This window comes from Tarenaya hassleriana, unplaced genomic scaffold (assembly GCF_000463585.1).
Source record: "Tarenaya hassleriana unplaced genomic scaffold, ASM46358v1 Cleome1, whole genome shotgun sequence".
Lineage (NCBI taxonomy): Eukaryota > Viridiplantae > Streptophyta > Magnoliopsida > Brassicales > Cleomaceae > Tarenaya > Tarenaya hassleriana.
This window is the reverse complement of record NW_010960187.1, coordinates 9,497,351-9,515,556: the sequence shown is the minus strand read 5'-3', so window position 1 is coordinate 9,515,556 and position 18,206 is coordinate 9,497,351. Positions and strand designations below refer to the sequence as shown.

The following is an 18,206-nucleotide window of genomic DNA, read 5'->3' as shown; positions in this document are numbered from 1 at the left end:
CGTTGGAATTTTTTTTTTAAATCTCCAAAAAAATTTCCAACCGACATCCGTTGGAATTCCGTTGGAATTTTTTTTTTAAATTTCCAAAAAAATTTCCAACCGACATCCGTTGGAATTCCGTTGGAATTGTTTTTTTAAATCTCCAAAAAAATTTCCAACCGACATCCGTTGGAATTCCGTTGGAATTTTTTTTTAAAATTTCCAAAAAAAATTTCAACTGACATCCGTTGGAATTCCGTTGGAATTTTTTTTTAAAATTTCCAAAAAAAATTCCAACGGATATCCGTTGGAAATACCGTTGGAAAATTTCAACACTAATTTTTTCAATTGAATACGTTGAAAATTCCGTTAAAAATTTCCAACGGGCGATTCCAACGGATATCCGTTGGAAATTTTCAACGGATTTTTAACGGAAATCACCGTTGAAATGCCGTTGAAAACCGTTGAAAATCCGTTGAAAAATTTCCAACGGATAAATCCGTTGGAAAATTCGTTGGAATTTGCTGATTTTTTTGTAGTGAGAACAAGCTCACGACAACAAGCATCGGAGACGGTCCCATTCCAGAAAATCTCTTCGACTATATCCAATGTACATTTTGGAGACATTTTGGTGAGACATTCATCCCAGAATTTCTTCGCTTCCACTTCTTCAATAGCAAAGGCGGGCACAAATGCACATACCACACTTACAATAGCCAAGGCCATAGCGATCTTGATGCTGAGTTTTGTCATTTTCGCTAAATGTGTTTGGATTTTAATTAATTCTCCACAGTATGTTATGTTTTTTGCTTTTTTTTTTATTTGAGAATTGAAGTAGGAGGGATATTTATATGCAACAATGCAATCATAACATCTTTCTAACCCTTATAGCATTAATTTATTTACAAGGAAGTTCCTTTGTTTGTGTCTACTAACATTTCTATCCAATTTAATGAATTGAAGGTTGTTAAAGTTATTAAAAATCATGTCTAGTGGGGTTTTGCTCTAAAGAAACATGCGATGGTATTTCTTCCTTTTTTACCAAAACAGAGAACGTGAAATAGTAGAGAATGTGATAATTAATTATGCGTTTATTTTTTAAAACCCTTTTCTGATTTGTTGTTGGAGAACGTTTTGAAAAGTGGAGTTTTGTTCTAAAATAAATGCGATACGCATCTAACTTACCGGATTCGTTTAACCCGAAGAGATGGAATAACACTTTCAGAAAAGTGATTACACGCATCAAAGACATATATATCGAGATCTGAAGTTTTCTACGAGCGTTGATAGTTGTATCTAGGGAGTGGGCATTTCGGTATTCAATTTAGGTTTGGTTCGAAGATGATTTTGTTCGGTTTTTTCGCTCCTATAAAAAATATATCAATCGGTTATTATATCATATATATTCGGTTTGGTTCAAATTCAGTTCGGTTCTAGTTTTTATTTAAAAAAATTAGATTTTCTTAAAAATAATTCGGTTTTTCAGATTTTTTTTAAATTCGGTTTGATTTCGAAAAATTCGGTTTTGTAAAAAGATTTACCGTTCGAAAATTTTAGATGGTTCAAGAACGATACTACATTTTTCGATTTGATATGGATTCCGAAACCTTATTTTTCTTCTTTATCCAAAAATCACATTTCAATAACAATTTTATCAGTGTAATATACGAAATTGGCAGGAATCACACACGTGTACGGTTTCAAAACTTATTCTCTAACCGTAAGTAGAGGATTATAGAGTTAGACATGTCGTGAAATTTGAAGAAACAAAACACAATATTTGTTTACTCGAAGATAATCAAGTGGTTGCGTTGACCGATGCAAAACAGACCCATAAAACATCTTTCTTTGAAATTTATTATTTTTATTAATTTTTTAAAAAAAATCGAATTTTTGGACCAGTCCAAAGTGTGATATGAATCCGATCCGAAAGATCGAAAATTTTTGGACCTAAATATTTAATCCAAAACCCGTCGTGTTTTAGACCAAAATTGACACCCTTGTTAAAAAGAAAAGAAAAGGATAGATATAGAATTAATTGGAAACATATCGTTTTCGGAAGAGTTAACACAAAATTAAAATGAGTAGAAATAAAAAATTTATATGGTTAATCTTAAATAAATTTGGGATTAAGGTGATATTGTTGTTGAGGCTGAATTTTGTGTTTAAATTGTACCGAACTCCAAGTTTTTAAAATTTAAAATTTCAACTTTAAAATTTTAATATGAGTTCGGCTTTTATACAAAATTCCCAAATATATAATTGGGTGACATGTAAGGGCAATGCAGTCTTTCACTCCGTGTGTTACTGGCGGGGTCTTTGGATTTTTGGTCAAGCGGGCGGGAAACTGAAAAGTTTCCATTTGGATTTTGGAGAGCGCGAATAAGGAAACACATAATGACGGATTTACCCCTACAATCGCTACGAGACGTAAAAGAGATGGATGGATGGAACAAATCTTATGATCTGATTACATTAAGATACGAAGATTTTACGAGTTTGTCTGAATCACAATCTTTTCTAATGTAGCATATTAAAAACTGAAGACAGTGCTCTTATTTTATAAATAAAATCGAATATTAGTGAATTAGACAAAACATCGGGGGGATAATATCTAATTTTTTATATAAAAAAAGTCAAATTTATTAATTCTTTTTTCTCTTTTCGCTAAATAAATGCACACACATCATCCAAATTTAATAAATATTTATTTTACTTTTATTATATTGAGTAATACTAATTTTTGAAATTTTGATTTGACTAAATATTTTTGATTATACTTATTAATACTAATTAGAATTTTAAATTTTATATTCTGATTTATATTTACTGTAAAACTCCTTTTATTACAACAATTAATGTTCATTTTAAATTATAGTTTATTACTTTTTTATTAGTCTACCGTAGTATTTGTGTGTGAGATACAAGCATACTTCATTTAAATTTAATACTTTTTTTAATATTTTTTTTAATCATATCTTGTTTGTCCATTTATATATTTTTATTTTTGTTTATTTTGTAAGGATAAAACTTTTAATGAATTTTAGTTAAAATCTCATATGGAATTGAAAACCCCGCAAAATTTTAATTAATTTAATGTGGAAGCATTAAAAACAATGAAATGAAATAAATCTAAATGAATTATAATCGAAGTAAAGAAATAAAAATTGGATTCAATATTTTATTCTCAAATCGAACAACCCTAGTCGATGCAAAATCCACATTAGCATTCTTATCTCATTCATTCGATATCAAATTATTTAATACAGGGATTTAACATACTAAATATTTAACTATAAGAATATTCCGACCTCAATATATTTTTGTTAATTATTTTTCGGCACGCCTTTTGACCATCAATTATGCTTCGATACTGTGATTCGTTTAAATCATACATTTCCATTATTTAATTTAAAATGATTTACTGTGCCCCACAGTAAATCATTTTAAATTAGATAAACGTATAATCATTCGTGAAAAAATATAGATTAAATTGTAATGAAATAGTAGACACATTTTTAATAGAATTAATTTTTATATTAGTAAGAGAAATAAATTAAAAAGTTATTTCAGCTAATTTTGTTTCAATGCAATTAAAACCCGCTTCTGTTTTTTGTCCGTTGTCGGACCCGGACACGAATCAAGAGCACATGCAAGATTTGACTTTCTATAAAATTGAGTTTAAATTGGTTTACATCAATGATTTATTAATCTTAAAACAATTTCTATTTCTATTTTTTAATAAAAATTTAATTACTTCCATTATTCAGTTTTCTAGTTCGTAGTTGGATAATCTTTTCCCTGTAATAGATGTACAAATATATTTTTCACAATTAAAATACCAACGTCTCATAAATAAAAAGAAAAAGAGAAATGACATTGAGGGTAATATCGTCCATTAATACATGACGGGACCCACAGTACGCAGTAGCGGTGGAATTTCGAAGAAAAAATTTTGAATTTCAACGTACAATACTCGCTCCATTTTTTTTTTTCATTTTCTGTGGTAATATAAAAAAATACGAAAAAGGAAAAACACAAAAATTTCTCAGTAGATAGACACGAAACACGGAGGTAATCAATGTAATGAGACCACAGTGAACAAAGCACAAGAACATAAAAAAAAAAAGCAGAACAAAAAAACCCTAAACCCCAGATCTGCTTCTTTCTTTTGCATTTCACTGTACAGCTTCTGGGTTTTGTTTTGGGTGTTCTTCGTTTGCCAATTTACTTCCATTTGTTTCCTTCCTCCATTTTTTTTTTAAAATTTTTGGCTACCCATTTTCGTTTTTGTCCTGGATTCTTGAAAAAATCGGATCTTTCTCGAAGAGTTATTCAAATTCCTGAAAAAGAATCGATCTTTGTTTTTGGGTGTACACGAAGCAGGAGTATCTGTACTAACAGAGGAACCAAAAACAGGTATGAGATCTGTTTCCGGAGATTCAAAGTTTTCTGTTGGTGTTGTCTTATTTGTTACACTGAATGAGTTGTGAGAACACGAAATCTGGGTCTACAGTATGCAAATTTGATTTTCTGTTTTTGCAATCTTCATGAACAAAAGCAAGATCCAGTTTTAGTTGGCAAGAGATTCATGTCAATCCTGTTCAAGTAGTAGCTGTTTGGCTCCTTAGAAAATGTAGAGAAAGATGAGACTGTGTTTCTTACTGGGAATTCGTTTTTTTCCCCTTAGGATAAAAATGTGAATCATTTGGAATCCAGATGTTTGAAGTTGTCTGATTATGTGACTTGTAGAGCCTCGTTTCCTACAGCAACTCTGTTCATGCTCCATTGATTCTGTGTAATTCAGGTGGAGAATGGGTTTGAATCTGAACCCTATCCTCAGACAAGAACTGGCTAATCTTGACAAAGACGCCGATAGTCGTAAATCAGCATTGAAAGCTCTTAAATCTTATGTGAAGGATTTGGATTCAAAGGCCATACCGGCTTTTCTTGCTCAAGTTTCCGAGACTAAAGAAGCCAGTTCTCTGTCTGGCGAGTACACCATTTCGCTCTACGAAATTCTTGCTCGGGTTCATGGACCGAACATCGTACCTCAGATCGATACCATCATGACAACCATTGTGAAAACCCTGGCATCTAGTGCGGGTTCGTTCCCTCTTCAACAAGCTTGTTCGAAAGTTGTTCCCGCCATTGCTCGGTACGGGATTGATCCGACAACTCCTGAAGACAAGAAACGGCATATCATTCATTCGTTGTGCGTACCCCTTTTGAATTCTCTCTTGGGTTCTCAAGAGAGCCTCACTTCAGGTTCTGCATTATGTCTGAAGGCTCTCGTGGATTCTGACAACTGGCGATTTGCTTCGGATGAGATGGTGAACAAGGTTTGTCAGAACGTGGCAATCGCCTTGGAAGTCAATTCCAACCAGACCCATCTTCAAATGGGTTTGGTCATGGCTTTAGCAAAGCATAATCCACTGATTGTTGAAGCCTATGCGAGGTTGCTGATACATTCGGGACTTAGAATCTTAGAATTCGGTGTTTCGGAAGGAAACTCGCAGAAACGGTTATCGGCTGTTCAAATGTTGAACTTTCTGATGAAGTGTTTGGATCCAAGAAGCATATATTCGGAAGTTGAGTTCATCATCAAAGAAATGGAGAAGTGTCAATCTGATCAAATGGCTTATGTCAGAGGAGCTGCTTACGAGACAATGATGACTGCGAAAAAAATAGCCGGAGAGTTAGAGGTAAAGCTCGAGAAGGGCTGTCGTTCGGTTACTGGTTCAAATTTCAGCAGAAGAAACGGTAACCGATCGAAGAACAATGCATCAAATGCCAATGGTCATTCTCCTATCTCCATGTCACCTGAATCACAAACCGTCGATTCATTCAGTGGATACGATTCCCTGCTTGACTCACCTCCTCATTCGATGTCTCATACTTCTTATAACTCTGAGTTTGACCGGCGAAGTGTCAGCCGGAAACTTTGGAGGCACGAGAATGGAGGGGTCGATATCTCTCTAAAGGACGGCCTTTTCTCAGGGATGACTCAGCAAAGCACCACTGTATCAGATTCACCTCTTGTCCCATACAATCTTTCTAGCAGTGGAGGAGACTGCAATGATGAATTCGAAGGGTTTCTGTTTGAAAATATGCGAGACCGGCAGCTGAGAAGCGGCACTCCTAGTCCCCAGGTGAAAAATTCTCAACTTGCAAGAAGAACACATAAAATCTATCTAAAGGACTTGCTCTTGTTGATCTGTCTCTTCTATGGTGATCAGAATTTTTATTATACTTGTCATTTTGTGAAGCAGAAACAACGTTGTCGCATCAATGTTGAGGATATCGACATCTTCAGCACCCCACGGAGGCTGATCCGTTCCCTTCAAGACCCCGATGGCGTCAACTCGGACCACTCAGACAAACAAAATCCGAGATTAAGAAGTTCAGCGGCAAGAAACCCACCTTGCCAGAACGGTTTCTTGCAAAACTTGGCTGACAAAAACGTCGAAGAGAACGGAGATTCGCACCCAAAACACCGAAAACAAGATCAAAGCAACTCAGAATCAGTGTCATCAACCGACGAAGCTCCTCTCGTCACATTTCCTCAAGGAAGACCTCGTGCCCTGAAGACGATGATTGGTAAGAACAAGACAGGATACATCTCCAGGTTCGTCCTCATGGTGTCATCATCGTTCGTGCTCGTAGCCATCCTCGCTGTGTCCCTGATGTTACTTAACGAGCGGGAAGACATCCGTTGCTACCCTGTCCCGACATGATTCATCATCAGTTCTTGCTGTTATGAGTCAGTTTTAGTGTTGAAGTAGCTTCTGTTTGTTTTTGTGTTTCAAGTGGCAGAAAGAACAACGTTTATGGCTGGATGCTATTATCGATCTTCCTATATGTAGAAACAGTTCTTCTCTTTTTTTTTTTTTTAATTAACAAAATCTGGAAGAGTAAATCACCCTTTTAATCAAGGTAGGTAAAAGAGTAATGTTTTAACTTTCTATTAATTCTAAAATAACCTTTAAATTAATTATAAACCCTAAAATCCTAAGTTATAACTATGAACCCTAAAATTGGTTTATAATTTAAAGTTTAGGGTCGGTTTGGTATTTAGGGTTTAGAAACTAGCATTGAATGTTTAGAGATTACTAGGATTAAAGATTTAATGTTTAGTCCTTAGGCTTGTAGTTAAAAATAGATTTAAAAAAATACCAGTAATAAAATTATTGAGAAATTCTTTGCACTAATAAAATTGCTAAAGAAAAAGGACACGAATCAAGGGATGGGGTGTTATACAGTGATACAATTAACGAAAAAGGGTATTATGCAAATAATTTAATTTGGTTTTGTTTTAAATTAGTGAAGGAAATTTTAGATTTTCACCCGTTACACCCTAATTCATGTTATATTATTTCCAATTGTATTAGTTTAATCATTGCTTAATTTTTCGGTTACGTTTTTGGTTGGCTTAACTCAATCCGTGTCTAATTGTAATTAAATTATTTCAAATAATATAATTCCGGACAAAAGTCCATTTCAAAACTAAATAATTCCGAACAAAAAAATAGATTTGATTTCAATCTCTTTTTTTTCAACTTGATTGATATTTCGGTATGTTCCGTTGCAAAATTGGGATCTAATTGAAACAAGACATAGTTTATTTAAAAAAAACCATAATCAAATTATTCTTTATGCGGTTTATTTCATATTCAATTTTATTTAATTTGAATCCGATGAAAAAAGAGGTTGAGAATCAATTAGAGCCCGACAAAATTTGGTAGAACGAATGAGCACAAACGAAACATCCAAAGTCATGGGGAAATAAAATAGTGGCAGAAAAACACGTGAGAAAATTCAAAAGGGTCCAAGTTGCTTTGATCTGAATATTTAAGTTATCCGGTCCAAACTGGGCGACTGGTTGGCGTGTTAGTCAATATACTTTTACGTCGCTGTTCGATTTCTGAGGTTGGGAATAGATATTCACATGAACTCTCCCGTTTTTCTGGGAAATGTAGTCGGACCGAAGGTACGGTGAACTTTCGTATTTAAAAAAAAAATCTGTGATTTAACCAAAAAAAAATATATTTAAGTTGTGATGTCTTTAACCCTAATGTGGGTCCTACATGCTTAATTAGATCCCACTCTGCCCACCATCTGCGACTGCGTTGTCTTTGCCAGCCACAGAATATATACATACACACACGCATATATATATAACCTTATATATATATTATAATCATTTTTTGTCACGACGCTAATACCACAATGACAATCAATTAGTGATACATCATAAAACCTCCTTTATTGATGCCAAGTGGCCACGAAACATGTACACTACACACGCGCGCATATAACCTCTATAAATATATATATAATATTATAATCATTTTTGTCACCATGCTAATACCACTAATAAAATCGATTAGTGATATATCATAAAACCTTATTTTGATTTGGATATAAATATATTAACAACCTAAATATGTTGTAAAATGGATAATTAATATATCATTGTATTTTAAAATTAAATTATACTAAATCGAATGAATATAAAAAATAAAATATCTCTAAAGATTAATATTTTTTATGAAAAACTTGAATCGATATACAGTTAAAAAAATATAAAACAGCAAAAAAACAAAAAGAATGAAATGAAATGATTAATTATGAAAAGAAGTATTCGCTGTATTACATAAAAGAATATATATATATATATATATATATATATATATATATAATGATGTTGAATTTTGGCAGTTGGGCCACTCCGTGTGCAAGTGCCTTGTATTTGTAATATTTCGTGGGTGTTTAATTTTATTTTCGAAATTCCAAATATTAAAATTAGATAATAAAATACAATTCTCCCGAAATAACAAAAATTCCCAAGGATTTTTCTTTGGTTGAAGTTTTAATTTGCTTTGCTTATTTATTTACAAAAAGAAAAACCGAACTGTAATAGAATTGGCACTCAAGTAGGATCTTGCTTCCCGCTAAACTCCAATTTCTGTCGGAAGCAGCTCAATCAATGGCGTCATGCACATCTTCGATTTCATACATATATAACTCATGTCTGACCTATAAAAATATACACTTATAAAAAATCTCACCTTTCAAACTCCCACCCACTTGTGGGATCGGCTCTTGCTTCCCCTTAATCAGCTGTCCTCTCTCTCTCTCAGATTTCCGCCGCCGATACAGCCATGGCCGCCGTAGCTTCTTCTGATAGTATCATTTCTGCGTCTCCTCTTACGGGTATGGGTTTTCCCCTTTTTTATGTGAAAACCCATCTGATCACTCTTTTGTTTCGTAGTTCATGTGAGTTCCTCTCTGTTCATCTGTTGTTGGCGATTTCTCTTGAGTTGAATGGTTTTGTTTTTGGCTTGTTTTGCTTCGTCTGGGACTTGGGTTTTTGAAATTTTCTTATGAATTCATGTGTCCTCTGGTGGGTTTCCTGGGAGTTTCTTCTGCGTTTGTGCCACAGGGTTTTGCTAGGGTTTTCAGTGATTGTGTTCTCATGGTGAGTTTATTATGAAGGATTTTACTGCAAGAACAGAGGGTAGTTTTGCTTTGTTTGTATCCATTGAAGCTCGGACCACATGTTTGAGTTTCATGTAGATCTGAGGTTTTGATCGATGGAACCATGTTGTCTTCACTGAGTATAGTTTTGAGCTTAGCTTCTTGTTCAGTTAATCGATTTGTGCAATCATGGATTTGTTATTCCTTCACTTGTGGAAACACAGAAACTGCTTATTTGCTCCACAACTTGTCCCTTGATCCAGAGGCCAAGCCTGAGGCTCCCAATGCCGGAAATAAGGTACTGACACCAAAACTGATGTGTTAATGTTCAGATCCTCTGCTATGTCCGAATGTAAATTGTTTTGGAACTCTCTGGAGATTATATAAATTGAAAAACAAAAGACTGCTTCAGAGTATTTGGGCTGTTCCTCGTGTTGAGCTTGACGGATTGGTGTGCCGGTTAATGAGTCTCCATCTCGAAAAGCTAATGGATTCATTTGTTTTCTCGGTAGGACGTTTGTGGCGGAAGCGGTAACGGGTTTTTACTTCCCTCGGAACAAGTTTCTTTGCCAGCAGAAACCACCAAAACTTGCAGGCCGGGTCTTTCGCCAAACAAAGGATCGAATCTGAAAAAATTAGGTTACAAGAACTCGTCTTTTAACCCGAAGGGCACCTACCCGGCAGGTTTATATACTCCGCCGTATCAGTACCCAAGATATGGTTATGGTGGGAGCTTTTCTTGTGGGAAGACCAGCAGTCTTTATCACTACCCTTACCTGGTATGCCCCTGTTCCCGATTCAGCCGGGTTCATGGCCTGGTATCTGATGTTTGGTTTGTTAATGGCATGATATGTTCTTAACTTATTGCAGACAAGATCAATGGGAATGGCCCGATCGTTTGGACACATGGACAACATGTACTCATACCATGGGATGTATGGTCCTTACATGAATGGACTAGAGGCTGGCTATGGTTATGGCCCTTATGGCTATGAGACCTGGAGACAGCCGAATTCGTATGCATATAACAATGGCTACCAGACAAGCGGTCATGGATTGTATGGCAAAGAGAACAACGATGGATTGAATGAGTTGAACAAGGGGCCACGAGCTAAGGGTTTCACGAACCAAGAAGGTTCTCTACCGAAAACGCTTGCTTGTTCTAATGAGCAGAATATGTCTGTACCTGACAGAGAGGACTACAACAAGGGAGATTTTCCTGAAACATACTTACATGCAAAGTTTTATGTAATAAAATCGTACAGCGAAGACGATATCCACAGAAGTATCAAATACAACGTATGGTCCAGCACGGCTAATGGCAATAAGAAGCTGGATGCGGCATATAACGAGGCCAAAGAGAAGTCAGATGCCTGCCCGGTGTTTCTACTTTTTTCTGTGAGCACGAACGACATTCGTAATGATTTCATCGACTAGTCCATTTGGGTATTCCATCTAATAACAAACGTGTTTCTTCTGCGGTTGAATTCCTACAGGTAAACACGAGCGGGCAGTTTGTTGGCTTGGCCGAGATGGTAGGCCCAGTCGATTTTAACAAGACTGTGGAATACTGGCAGCAGGACAGGTGGGTTGGCTGCTTCCCCGTTAAGTGGCATGTTGTTAAAGATATACCGAACAGTGCTTTCAGGCATATAACTCTGGAGAACAACGAGAACAAGCCGGTTACTAATAGCCGGGACACGCAGGAGGTCCGGGGCAATCAAATGTTGATTTTTTTGTGTTGCTTCTTGTATTTGCATCATTTTTTCGGGCATACAGAAATGGTTTCGGGTTTTTATATCCTGCAGGTGGATCTAGATCACGGTGTCGAGATCATCAAGATTTTCAAGGATCATTCGAGCAAGACATCCATCTTTGACGATTTTGAATTCTATGATGCTCGCCAAAAGGTTATTCAAGATAGGAAAGCCAAGCACCAGCAGTTCAAGAAACAGGCAGGCCCATCTACATGTTCCTGCTGTTTTGCTTATATCTCACACTTTCTTTTAACATATCGATATTTGTCTGAAAGCAGGCTTTGTCTTCAACTGACAACAATGGGAGGAAAGAGACATCATCAACAGACGAACTTCCGAAAACTAAAGACACGACCGGTTCAGAGAAGGCGGAGCAAGAAGTCATGAATGAAGCCAACAGAAAACGTGAGCAGGCGAAAGAGAAGGATATCGCATCAAGCGATGTTGCTGGCTCTTGACTGATTTGATCGGGTGGTAATCTGTCGAATTTGCCCACTTTTTTTTTGGAATCAAGTCGCGAGCTAGTGCCTTAGTATAGGATTTGCCCTCATCTTCTTCTTCTTCTTCTTCATCATCATCATCTTCTGGCTTTCGGGTTCTTGTTCTTCATTTTATGATTTTCGGGTTATTCTTTCTTCTTCTTCGTCTTTATATTTTGATTTTCGGGTTGTTCTTCTTCTTCGATCATCTTTTGATTTTCGGGTTATCGAGTTATAAGGAGTAGAAGTGATAAGAAAGAGATCTACCAAGGTGTTTTTGTGGTAGCAAAAATGTTGTAGGGGGCACTTTTGATTTCATCTCGTCTTCTAAATTATATATATAGATGAACCGAGACGTGATGCACCAGTTTTCGGACTGATGGAATGGCTTCAACCGGTTCTTGAACCGATGGTAAACCGGTTTATGAACCGAGATGATGGACCAGTTCTCGAACTGATAGCTTCAAGAACTGTTTTTTTTGTTGGTATTAAAGAACTGGGCTTTCGCTCTGATGATAAACCGATTCTTGAACCGAGATATGATTAATCGGATCTCGAACTCAGTTATCCAACCCATAAACCCGGTCCATTTGGATTGTATATAATTAATGAGTTACACATGTGTTTAATCATAGATTATTGTTTTCCACCTCCTTTTAGAGACTATAATAAAAAAAACATATGGTAATATATGTATATAATTAATGAGTTACACACGTTTTCAAATTAATGTAGAGACCAAATAATTCCACGACCTTGGCAAGAACAATAAATTCAAATGAGAAACAATTATTCAAAATCAAAATATACATTTTTAAAATAACAACAAAAAAGGAAAGAAGATGCTAAAAATCTGGTAATAAAATACAAAATTTTATTAAATTTTTATTCATAACAAAGTACTTTTTTATTTGCTAAAAACATATCAAACTTTAATGTGCTGTGGTAGGATGGTTTTCAAAAAATATAAAATCATGTTAAAACTATTTCTTCTAACAATTATTCAAAATAATTTTGATGTAGATAGTGTTTTGTTTGCAAAATTAATGCATTATTAATACTTCAAAGTCTGGATTATCCTAAAAAATAAAAGTAAAAATTACAATATTATTCTCAATACAGATTTAGGATTTCGACAATAGTAAACATATATGGTTTCGGATGGTCTTAATCTACTCGAGATCTATATACAAATCCAACGATAAATCAATTTTATGAGATTATGTTTCAAAATTTGATATTAAATTTAAGATATTTTAATGGATTAATATGAGTAGAAACATTTGGTTTTTAATTTTGTATATTTTAATTATTACAAGAACCAAATGTGTAATAATAATGGTGATAATGATAGAGATGATGAAACAATGTAAACAAATATAAATATCAATATGCATTTGTAGGTCTGAATATTTAATATATTCTATTCAAATTCACATATTTTCTATATGAAACCGAATAGGTAAATCAAATTTAGAAAATTAGAAAATGTAGTACTTATTCTCTTCAAAATTTCATGATAATTATGAGAGTGGTCGCCATTTGATCTAATCGTAATTTTTGCAATATATAATCTCTAATTCGTGTAAAATGTTTCGGAATTTTAGACGATTGTTTACAGTGTTTGTACTCATATATATTCACTTCAATTTTATCGAGAATTAGAATATATTTAATTCAAATTTAAAATATAGAAAAAAATCCAATTATTAGCAGGCAAACAAATTTGTCTAAAATCTAATAATAGCACAACTATTTTTTTAATAATTTTTTTTATTTTCTTTCTAAATAAAATGTTGTTGTTTCACATCAAAGAAGCTTGGATGAGCTGGATGCCAACTAAACGCTAAACAGAGACCCATTCATTCACTTCACTTCACTCATAAAAATGATTGAATACCAAATTGGAAAATCACCCAAATAACCCACTTGGGTCGCATCTATTTCAGTGTACACCACCCAAAAAAAAAACTTTTTTTTTTTTAATTTTAACCCACTTTTCGGTGGGAAAAGTCTGAAATACCCTTTTCGTTTTATTTTTTGCGATCTTATTACGACTAACATATAACTGATATACAACTAAAAATAAGACAGATGATTTTTTGCCATCTTTTTTAGAATCAATTGTAACTATATTTAGACTTAATTACGAAGTCGTAATAACGAAGTTGTTTTCGAACGGATAAATATCGTAATTCATTAAGGGTAATTTCGTCTTTTCGCAGGGAAAAAAATGTGTTATGTTTTCGGTGGTGTACAGATGAAATAGATGCGACCCAAGTGGGTTATTTGGGTAAAAAAACCTTTCTTATTATGGTCCAATGATCTTCTTGCTCACATATGATATATATATATCACATTTCATCACACAATACTCACTACTCAAAACCCATCCAACAAAAAAAAAGGAAAAAAAAAAGGGCAAGTGTATTCTTCAATAGTTTGTACTTTGGAAGATGGAGGCATTGAAGATGAGAGTGTTGATGGCCTTGTTCATAATGTTTGTATCAATGGTTCAAAACGTTGCGTCTGCTTCTGCGTCTGCTCCCTCCCCTTCTCCTGTTTCTGACGCGTCTGCGTTTGTGCCCGCCGTTCTTGCTTCTCTCGCTGCCGTGGCTTTGGGCCTCGCTTTCTAGATGGAACATATATATATATATATATATTATTGTTTGTTTGTGTAAATTCATGTGTTTTTTTTTCTCACAACGAGATGATTACTATGGATTCCTTTTACTATGTACTTGGTTGGGGGTTTTCATGTGTTTTGCTGTATGCTTTAGAGTTTTGTGATAATGTCATTGCTTTGGGGATTTCATGTATCTATTCTCTCGAGTACTTGAAAAAAATTATTGTTGTATAACCTTTTTGTCGCAATACATGATTTTTTTATGTCTTTTATGAGTGTTTAAAACTTTCATATTTGAAGTTCAGTTCAGTTCGGAGAGAATCGATTGGCTTTTGGTTCACAGAGAATTCAGCTTGGTACAGTTAAACTTTGGAAGATGGGACGAACTTATATTCTTGGGAAGGATCATAGAAGTGGTGGCCTCATCAAATTTTGAAGAAACATCAACAAGACATTCATAAATATCATAGAAAACAGACTAATCATATCGAAACAAAAAACAAAAATGCATATTGCCATTGTGTGTTGGCTAACCACAACTACAGAGTATGAGTTTCCCTTGAGAGATAGACTCCAGAGTCCAGAGAGCAACCAAGCTTGATACCTTTATTCTCAGCCTCAAGAAGATTTCTTCATATTCAACCACAAGACAACATAGAGTGAATCCATGAAATGGTAGCAGCGTGAGCATATCTACATGAGTACAATAACCAGTCAGCTGAATAAAAGTGACACCATGAATTACTTGTCATTGTAGACCGACTCATCCGATTCACGCAATGTTGAAAATAAACCAAGGACTGGAAAGGTATTCCGGCAGTTTTTTCTCATCCCAACATAATACTAGAAGAAGGGCTGGCTATCCATAGGAAGACTGGGACAAAGAGAGAGACAGAATAGCAAGAGGCAGACCTCAGTTCTTCTCAGTGCTACCCTCGAGTTCCCTCCTCAACTGAAGAGAGAAGTCGTCGTTGACATCGTCATCATCCCAATCGTCTTCCCACTGCTGAGCCACTTCCTTCACTTCTTCCTTGTCCTCCCAATCTGCTACACATCCCCCAATCATAAGCCAGATAAGTGAGGACATAAACCAGACAATCGATTCTTGGCGACGAGATATAATACCAATGAAATTCTTGTGCCTTGTTACCACATAAATTTGACAAGAAATCATGCTGCATGAAAGATAGAAATTGAGGTCCTATGCTGCCAAAGATCAAGCAAATTCCGGGAAAATGATGAATGTTCATGCCAACGAAAAAAAATCTAACAGGTTTTGATAGATTCGAACACTACGGAGTAAGCAAATTGTAGAATCTAGCGGTCTAGTAGTTCACACTATCAATGTTTATTTCATTCATCCAAACCGTAACCCTAACAAGGACACAATCAAATAGAATCGAGAACAGCAACATCAAAACCATCACCTTCGCCGATTTCGAATTCCTCGAATTCGTCGTCGTCCTCGAACAAATCCATCTTGACGTCCTCAGTCGCCGCCTTTGGCTCTGCCGCCATAGTTGCAGATAATCTCAAGAAATGGACAGAACCAGATCGAAAACCTACGAACACAACAGGACCCGACAGCATAAATCGAAGAACTATGAGCGATATTCAAAACCCTAAATTCGAAATTATTTCGACTTACAGAGAATTTTCTGGAGCGAGACGAGAGATCGTCTTTGACTATTTGTCGCTTGAGAATGCAGTCACGGAACGAAGGATTAAAGCCCAATATTCAAAACCCTAAACCGGTTGGTTCGATTCGTGAATTTTACTCGGTTTTATGATAACATTGTAACCCAAACCGAACTTTCACAGAGGTTCCCGTCCTCATCATATGGTCAAATTTAATAGGAAGACAAAAAATATATATATATAGTGATCCCTGTTGTAAAAATAATAATAACTAAGAATGTTAAAAGGAGATATGAGAAAAGAGAATATTTCTTTAATTGTTCTTTCTTCTGGGTGTGTTTACAAATGTGATTACAAATGCCTATTTATAGACTTTAGAAAAAAAAACAACACCATTTGAATTAATAAGAAAAAAAGTTACATAAGTAAATTAAATATAGATATTAATAACACTTTTACGTTTATTTCTTAACACTCCCCCTTGAATGTCTATTGATCAAAAGATATGTTTTGATACCGCCTCATTAAAAACCTTACCAAGAAAACCCAATGGGATAAAAGTTGGTGAAGGAAAAAAGAGTGCAGTACATATCTTTTTCTCCCCCTAGAAATAACATCATTTTATATATCTCAAATGCCGCATCCCAATCATATGTACCATCTTTTCAAATGTCGATCTGGGTAGAGACTTAGTGAACAAATCTGCTGGATTCTCATTTAAATTAATTTGATGAATACTTATTTCACCTTTTTCTTGAAGATCATGAGTGAAGAAGAACTTTGGCGAGATATGTTTCGTTTTGTCACCTTTGATATAGTCATTCTTTAATTGCGCTATACATGCAGTATTATCTTGAAATAAGATTGTAGAAATATCTTTATCGGTTGAAAGTCCACATGATCCCCGAATATGATGAGATAACGATCTTAACCAAACACATTCTCGGCTTGCCTCATAAATCGCCAATATTTCTGCGTGATTAGTTGAAGTTGCAACCAAAGTTTGCTTTGTAGAACACCATGAAATTGCAGTTCCACCATAAGTGAATACATATCCTGATTGAGATCGGGCTTTATGCGGATCTGATAAATATCCTGCATCTGCATAACCAATTAAATCTGATTTGGTCATGTTGGAGTAATATAAACCCATATCCATGGTCCCTCGAAGATATCTAAATACATGTTTCACGCCATTCCAATGTCTTCGAGTTGATGAAGAACTATATCTTGCTAACAAACTTACGGCAAAAGATATATCAGGACGTGTATTATTAGCAAGATACATTAATGCTCCAATAGCACTAAGATATGGCACTTCGGGGCCAAGTAGTTCTTCATTTTCATCACGAGGTCTAAACACATCTTTATTAACATCTAATGACCTTACTACCATGGGAGTACTTAATGGATAAGCTTTATCCATATAAAATCTTTTAAATACTTTTTCCAAATAAGTAGATTGATGTAAGAAAACTCCATCTGTTAGATGTTCAATTTGAAGACCTAAACAATATTTTGTTTTTCCAAGGTCTTTCATTTCAAACTCCTTTTTTAAACATTGCACAACTTGTAATAACTCTTCAGGAGAACCGATGATATTTAAATCATCTACATAAACATGAATTTAGGACGAATTTAGATCCTATGGTTTTTATGAACACGCATGGACATATAAGATCATTATTATAACCTTCTTTGGTTAAAAATTCACTCAAACGATTATACCACATTCGTCCTGATTGTTTCAATCCATACAACGCTTTGTTTAACTTTATTGAATAAATTTCCCGGGAATTATCAATATGTGCTTCAGGCACTTTAAATCCTTCAGGGATTTTCATATAAATATTATGATTTAATGATCCATACAAATAGGCTGTGACTACATCCATGAGGCGCATTTCAAGTCTTTCATGTACTGCCAGACATATTAAATATCGAAATGTTATTGCATCCACCACAGGAGAATATGTCTCTTCATAATCAATACCGGGCATTTGGGTAAAACCTTGTGCAACAAGTCGTGCTTTATATCTGATAATTTTATTTTGTTCATTTCTTTTCCTTATAAATACCCACTTATAACCTACTGGTTTAATGCCTTTCGGTGTTTGGACTATAGGTCCAAAGACATCTCGTTTTTTAAATGACTCTAATTCAGACTTGATTGCCTCGTTCCATTTTGGCCAATCCTTTCTATTTCTACACTCTTCTATAGAGGTAGGTTCATGATCCTCATTTTCG

General features: G+C 34.9%; 4 protein-coding genes across 4 annotated transcripts in view; 2 read left to right on the top strand and 2 right to left on the bottom strand.

Moving 5' to 3' along the window:
* The window catches only part of LOC104825428, a 2,453-nt gene extending 1,721 nt beyond the window's left edge, over window positions 1-732 (bottom strand). Inside the window, exon 1 of the mRNA XM_010557756.1 lies at window positions 526-732. Coding sequence (XP_010556058.1) covers window positions 526-732 — 207 coding nt within the window. The remainder of the gene's footprint in view (window positions 1-525) is intronic.
* Window positions 733-4,016: 3,284 nt separating this feature from the next.
* LOC104821510 lies at window positions 4,017-6,863 on the top strand. The gene is made up of 3 exons (XM_010552427.2): window positions 4,017-4,398; window positions 4,787-6,131; window positions 6,252-6,863. Exons 2-3 carry the CDS (start codon window positions 4,794-4,796, stop codon window positions 6,714-6,716), a joined length of 1,803 nt encoding a protein of 600 aa, XP_010550729.1. The 5' UTR covers window positions 4,017-4,398; window positions 4,787-4,793; the 3' UTR covers window positions 6,717-6,863.
* Window positions 6,864-8,967: 2,104 nt separating this feature from the next.
* On the top strand, window positions 8,968-12,073 carry LOC104821501 (zinc finger CCCH domain-containing protein 45-like). Its single transcript, XM_010552414.2, has 7 exons — window positions 8,968-9,195; window positions 9,684-9,757; window positions 9,972-10,238; window positions 10,330-10,857; window positions 10,956-11,168; window positions 11,268-11,414; window positions 11,495-12,073. Exons 1-7 carry the CDS (start codon window positions 9,144-9,146, stop codon window positions 11,672-11,674), a joined length of 1,461 nt encoding a protein of 486 aa, XP_010550716.1. The 5' UTR covers window positions 8,968-9,143; the 3' UTR covers window positions 11,675-12,073.
* Window positions 12,074-14,724: 2,651 nt separating this feature from the next.
* Window positions 14,725-16,081, bottom strand: LOC109116495 (protein DELETION OF SUV3 SUPPRESSOR 1(I)-like). The gene is made up of 4 exons (XM_019202058.1): window positions 15,970-16,081; window positions 15,749-15,883; window positions 15,234-15,365; window positions 14,725-15,014 (listed from the first exon to the last, which is right to left on the bottom strand). The coding sequence occupies exons 2-3, from the start codon at window positions 15,837-15,839 to the stop codon at window positions 15,235-15,237; spliced, it is 222 nt and encodes a 73-aa protein (XP_019057603.1). The 5' UTR covers window positions 15,840-15,883; window positions 15,970-16,081; the 3' UTR covers window positions 14,725-15,014; window position 15,234.
* Between the last annotated feature and the right edge of the window lie 2,125 nt (window positions 16,082-18,206).

What these genes read in the sequence shown, in the direction of transcription:
- LOC104821510 (XM_010552427.2), top strand. Translation starts at nt 4,794, where the DNA reads ATGGGTTTGAATCTGAACCCTATCCTCAGACAAGAACTGGCTAATCTT. An exon ending in GCGGCACTCCTAGTCCCCAG is followed by an intron (nt 6,132 to 6,251) that starts GTGAAAAATTCT and finishes TTTGTGAAGCAG; the next exon opens with AAACAACGTTGTCGCATCAA.
- LOC104821501 (XM_010552414.2), top strand. Translation starts at nt 9,144, where the DNA reads ATGGCCGCCGTAGCTTCTTCTGATAGTATCATTTCTGCGTCTCCTCTT. An exon ending in TTCTGCGTCTCCTCTTACGG is followed by an intron (nt 9,196 to 9,683) that starts GTATGGGTTTTC and finishes GTGGAAACACAG; the next exon opens with AAACTGCTTATTTGCTCCAC. An exon ending in ACCAGCAGTTCAAGAAACAG is followed by an intron (nt 11,415 to 11,494) that starts GCAGGCCCATCT and finishes GTCTGAAAGCAG; the next exon opens with GCTTTGTCTTCAACTGACAA.
- LOC109116495 (XM_019202058.1), bottom strand. Translation starts at nt 15,839, where the DNA reads ATGGCGGCAGAGCCAAAGGCGGCGACTGAGGACGTCAAGATGGATTTG. An exon ending in GGAATTCGAAATCGGCGAAG is followed by an intron (nt 15,366 to 15,748) that starts GTGATGGTTTTG and finishes GATGTGTAGCAG; the next exon opens with ATTGGGAGGACAAGGAAGAA.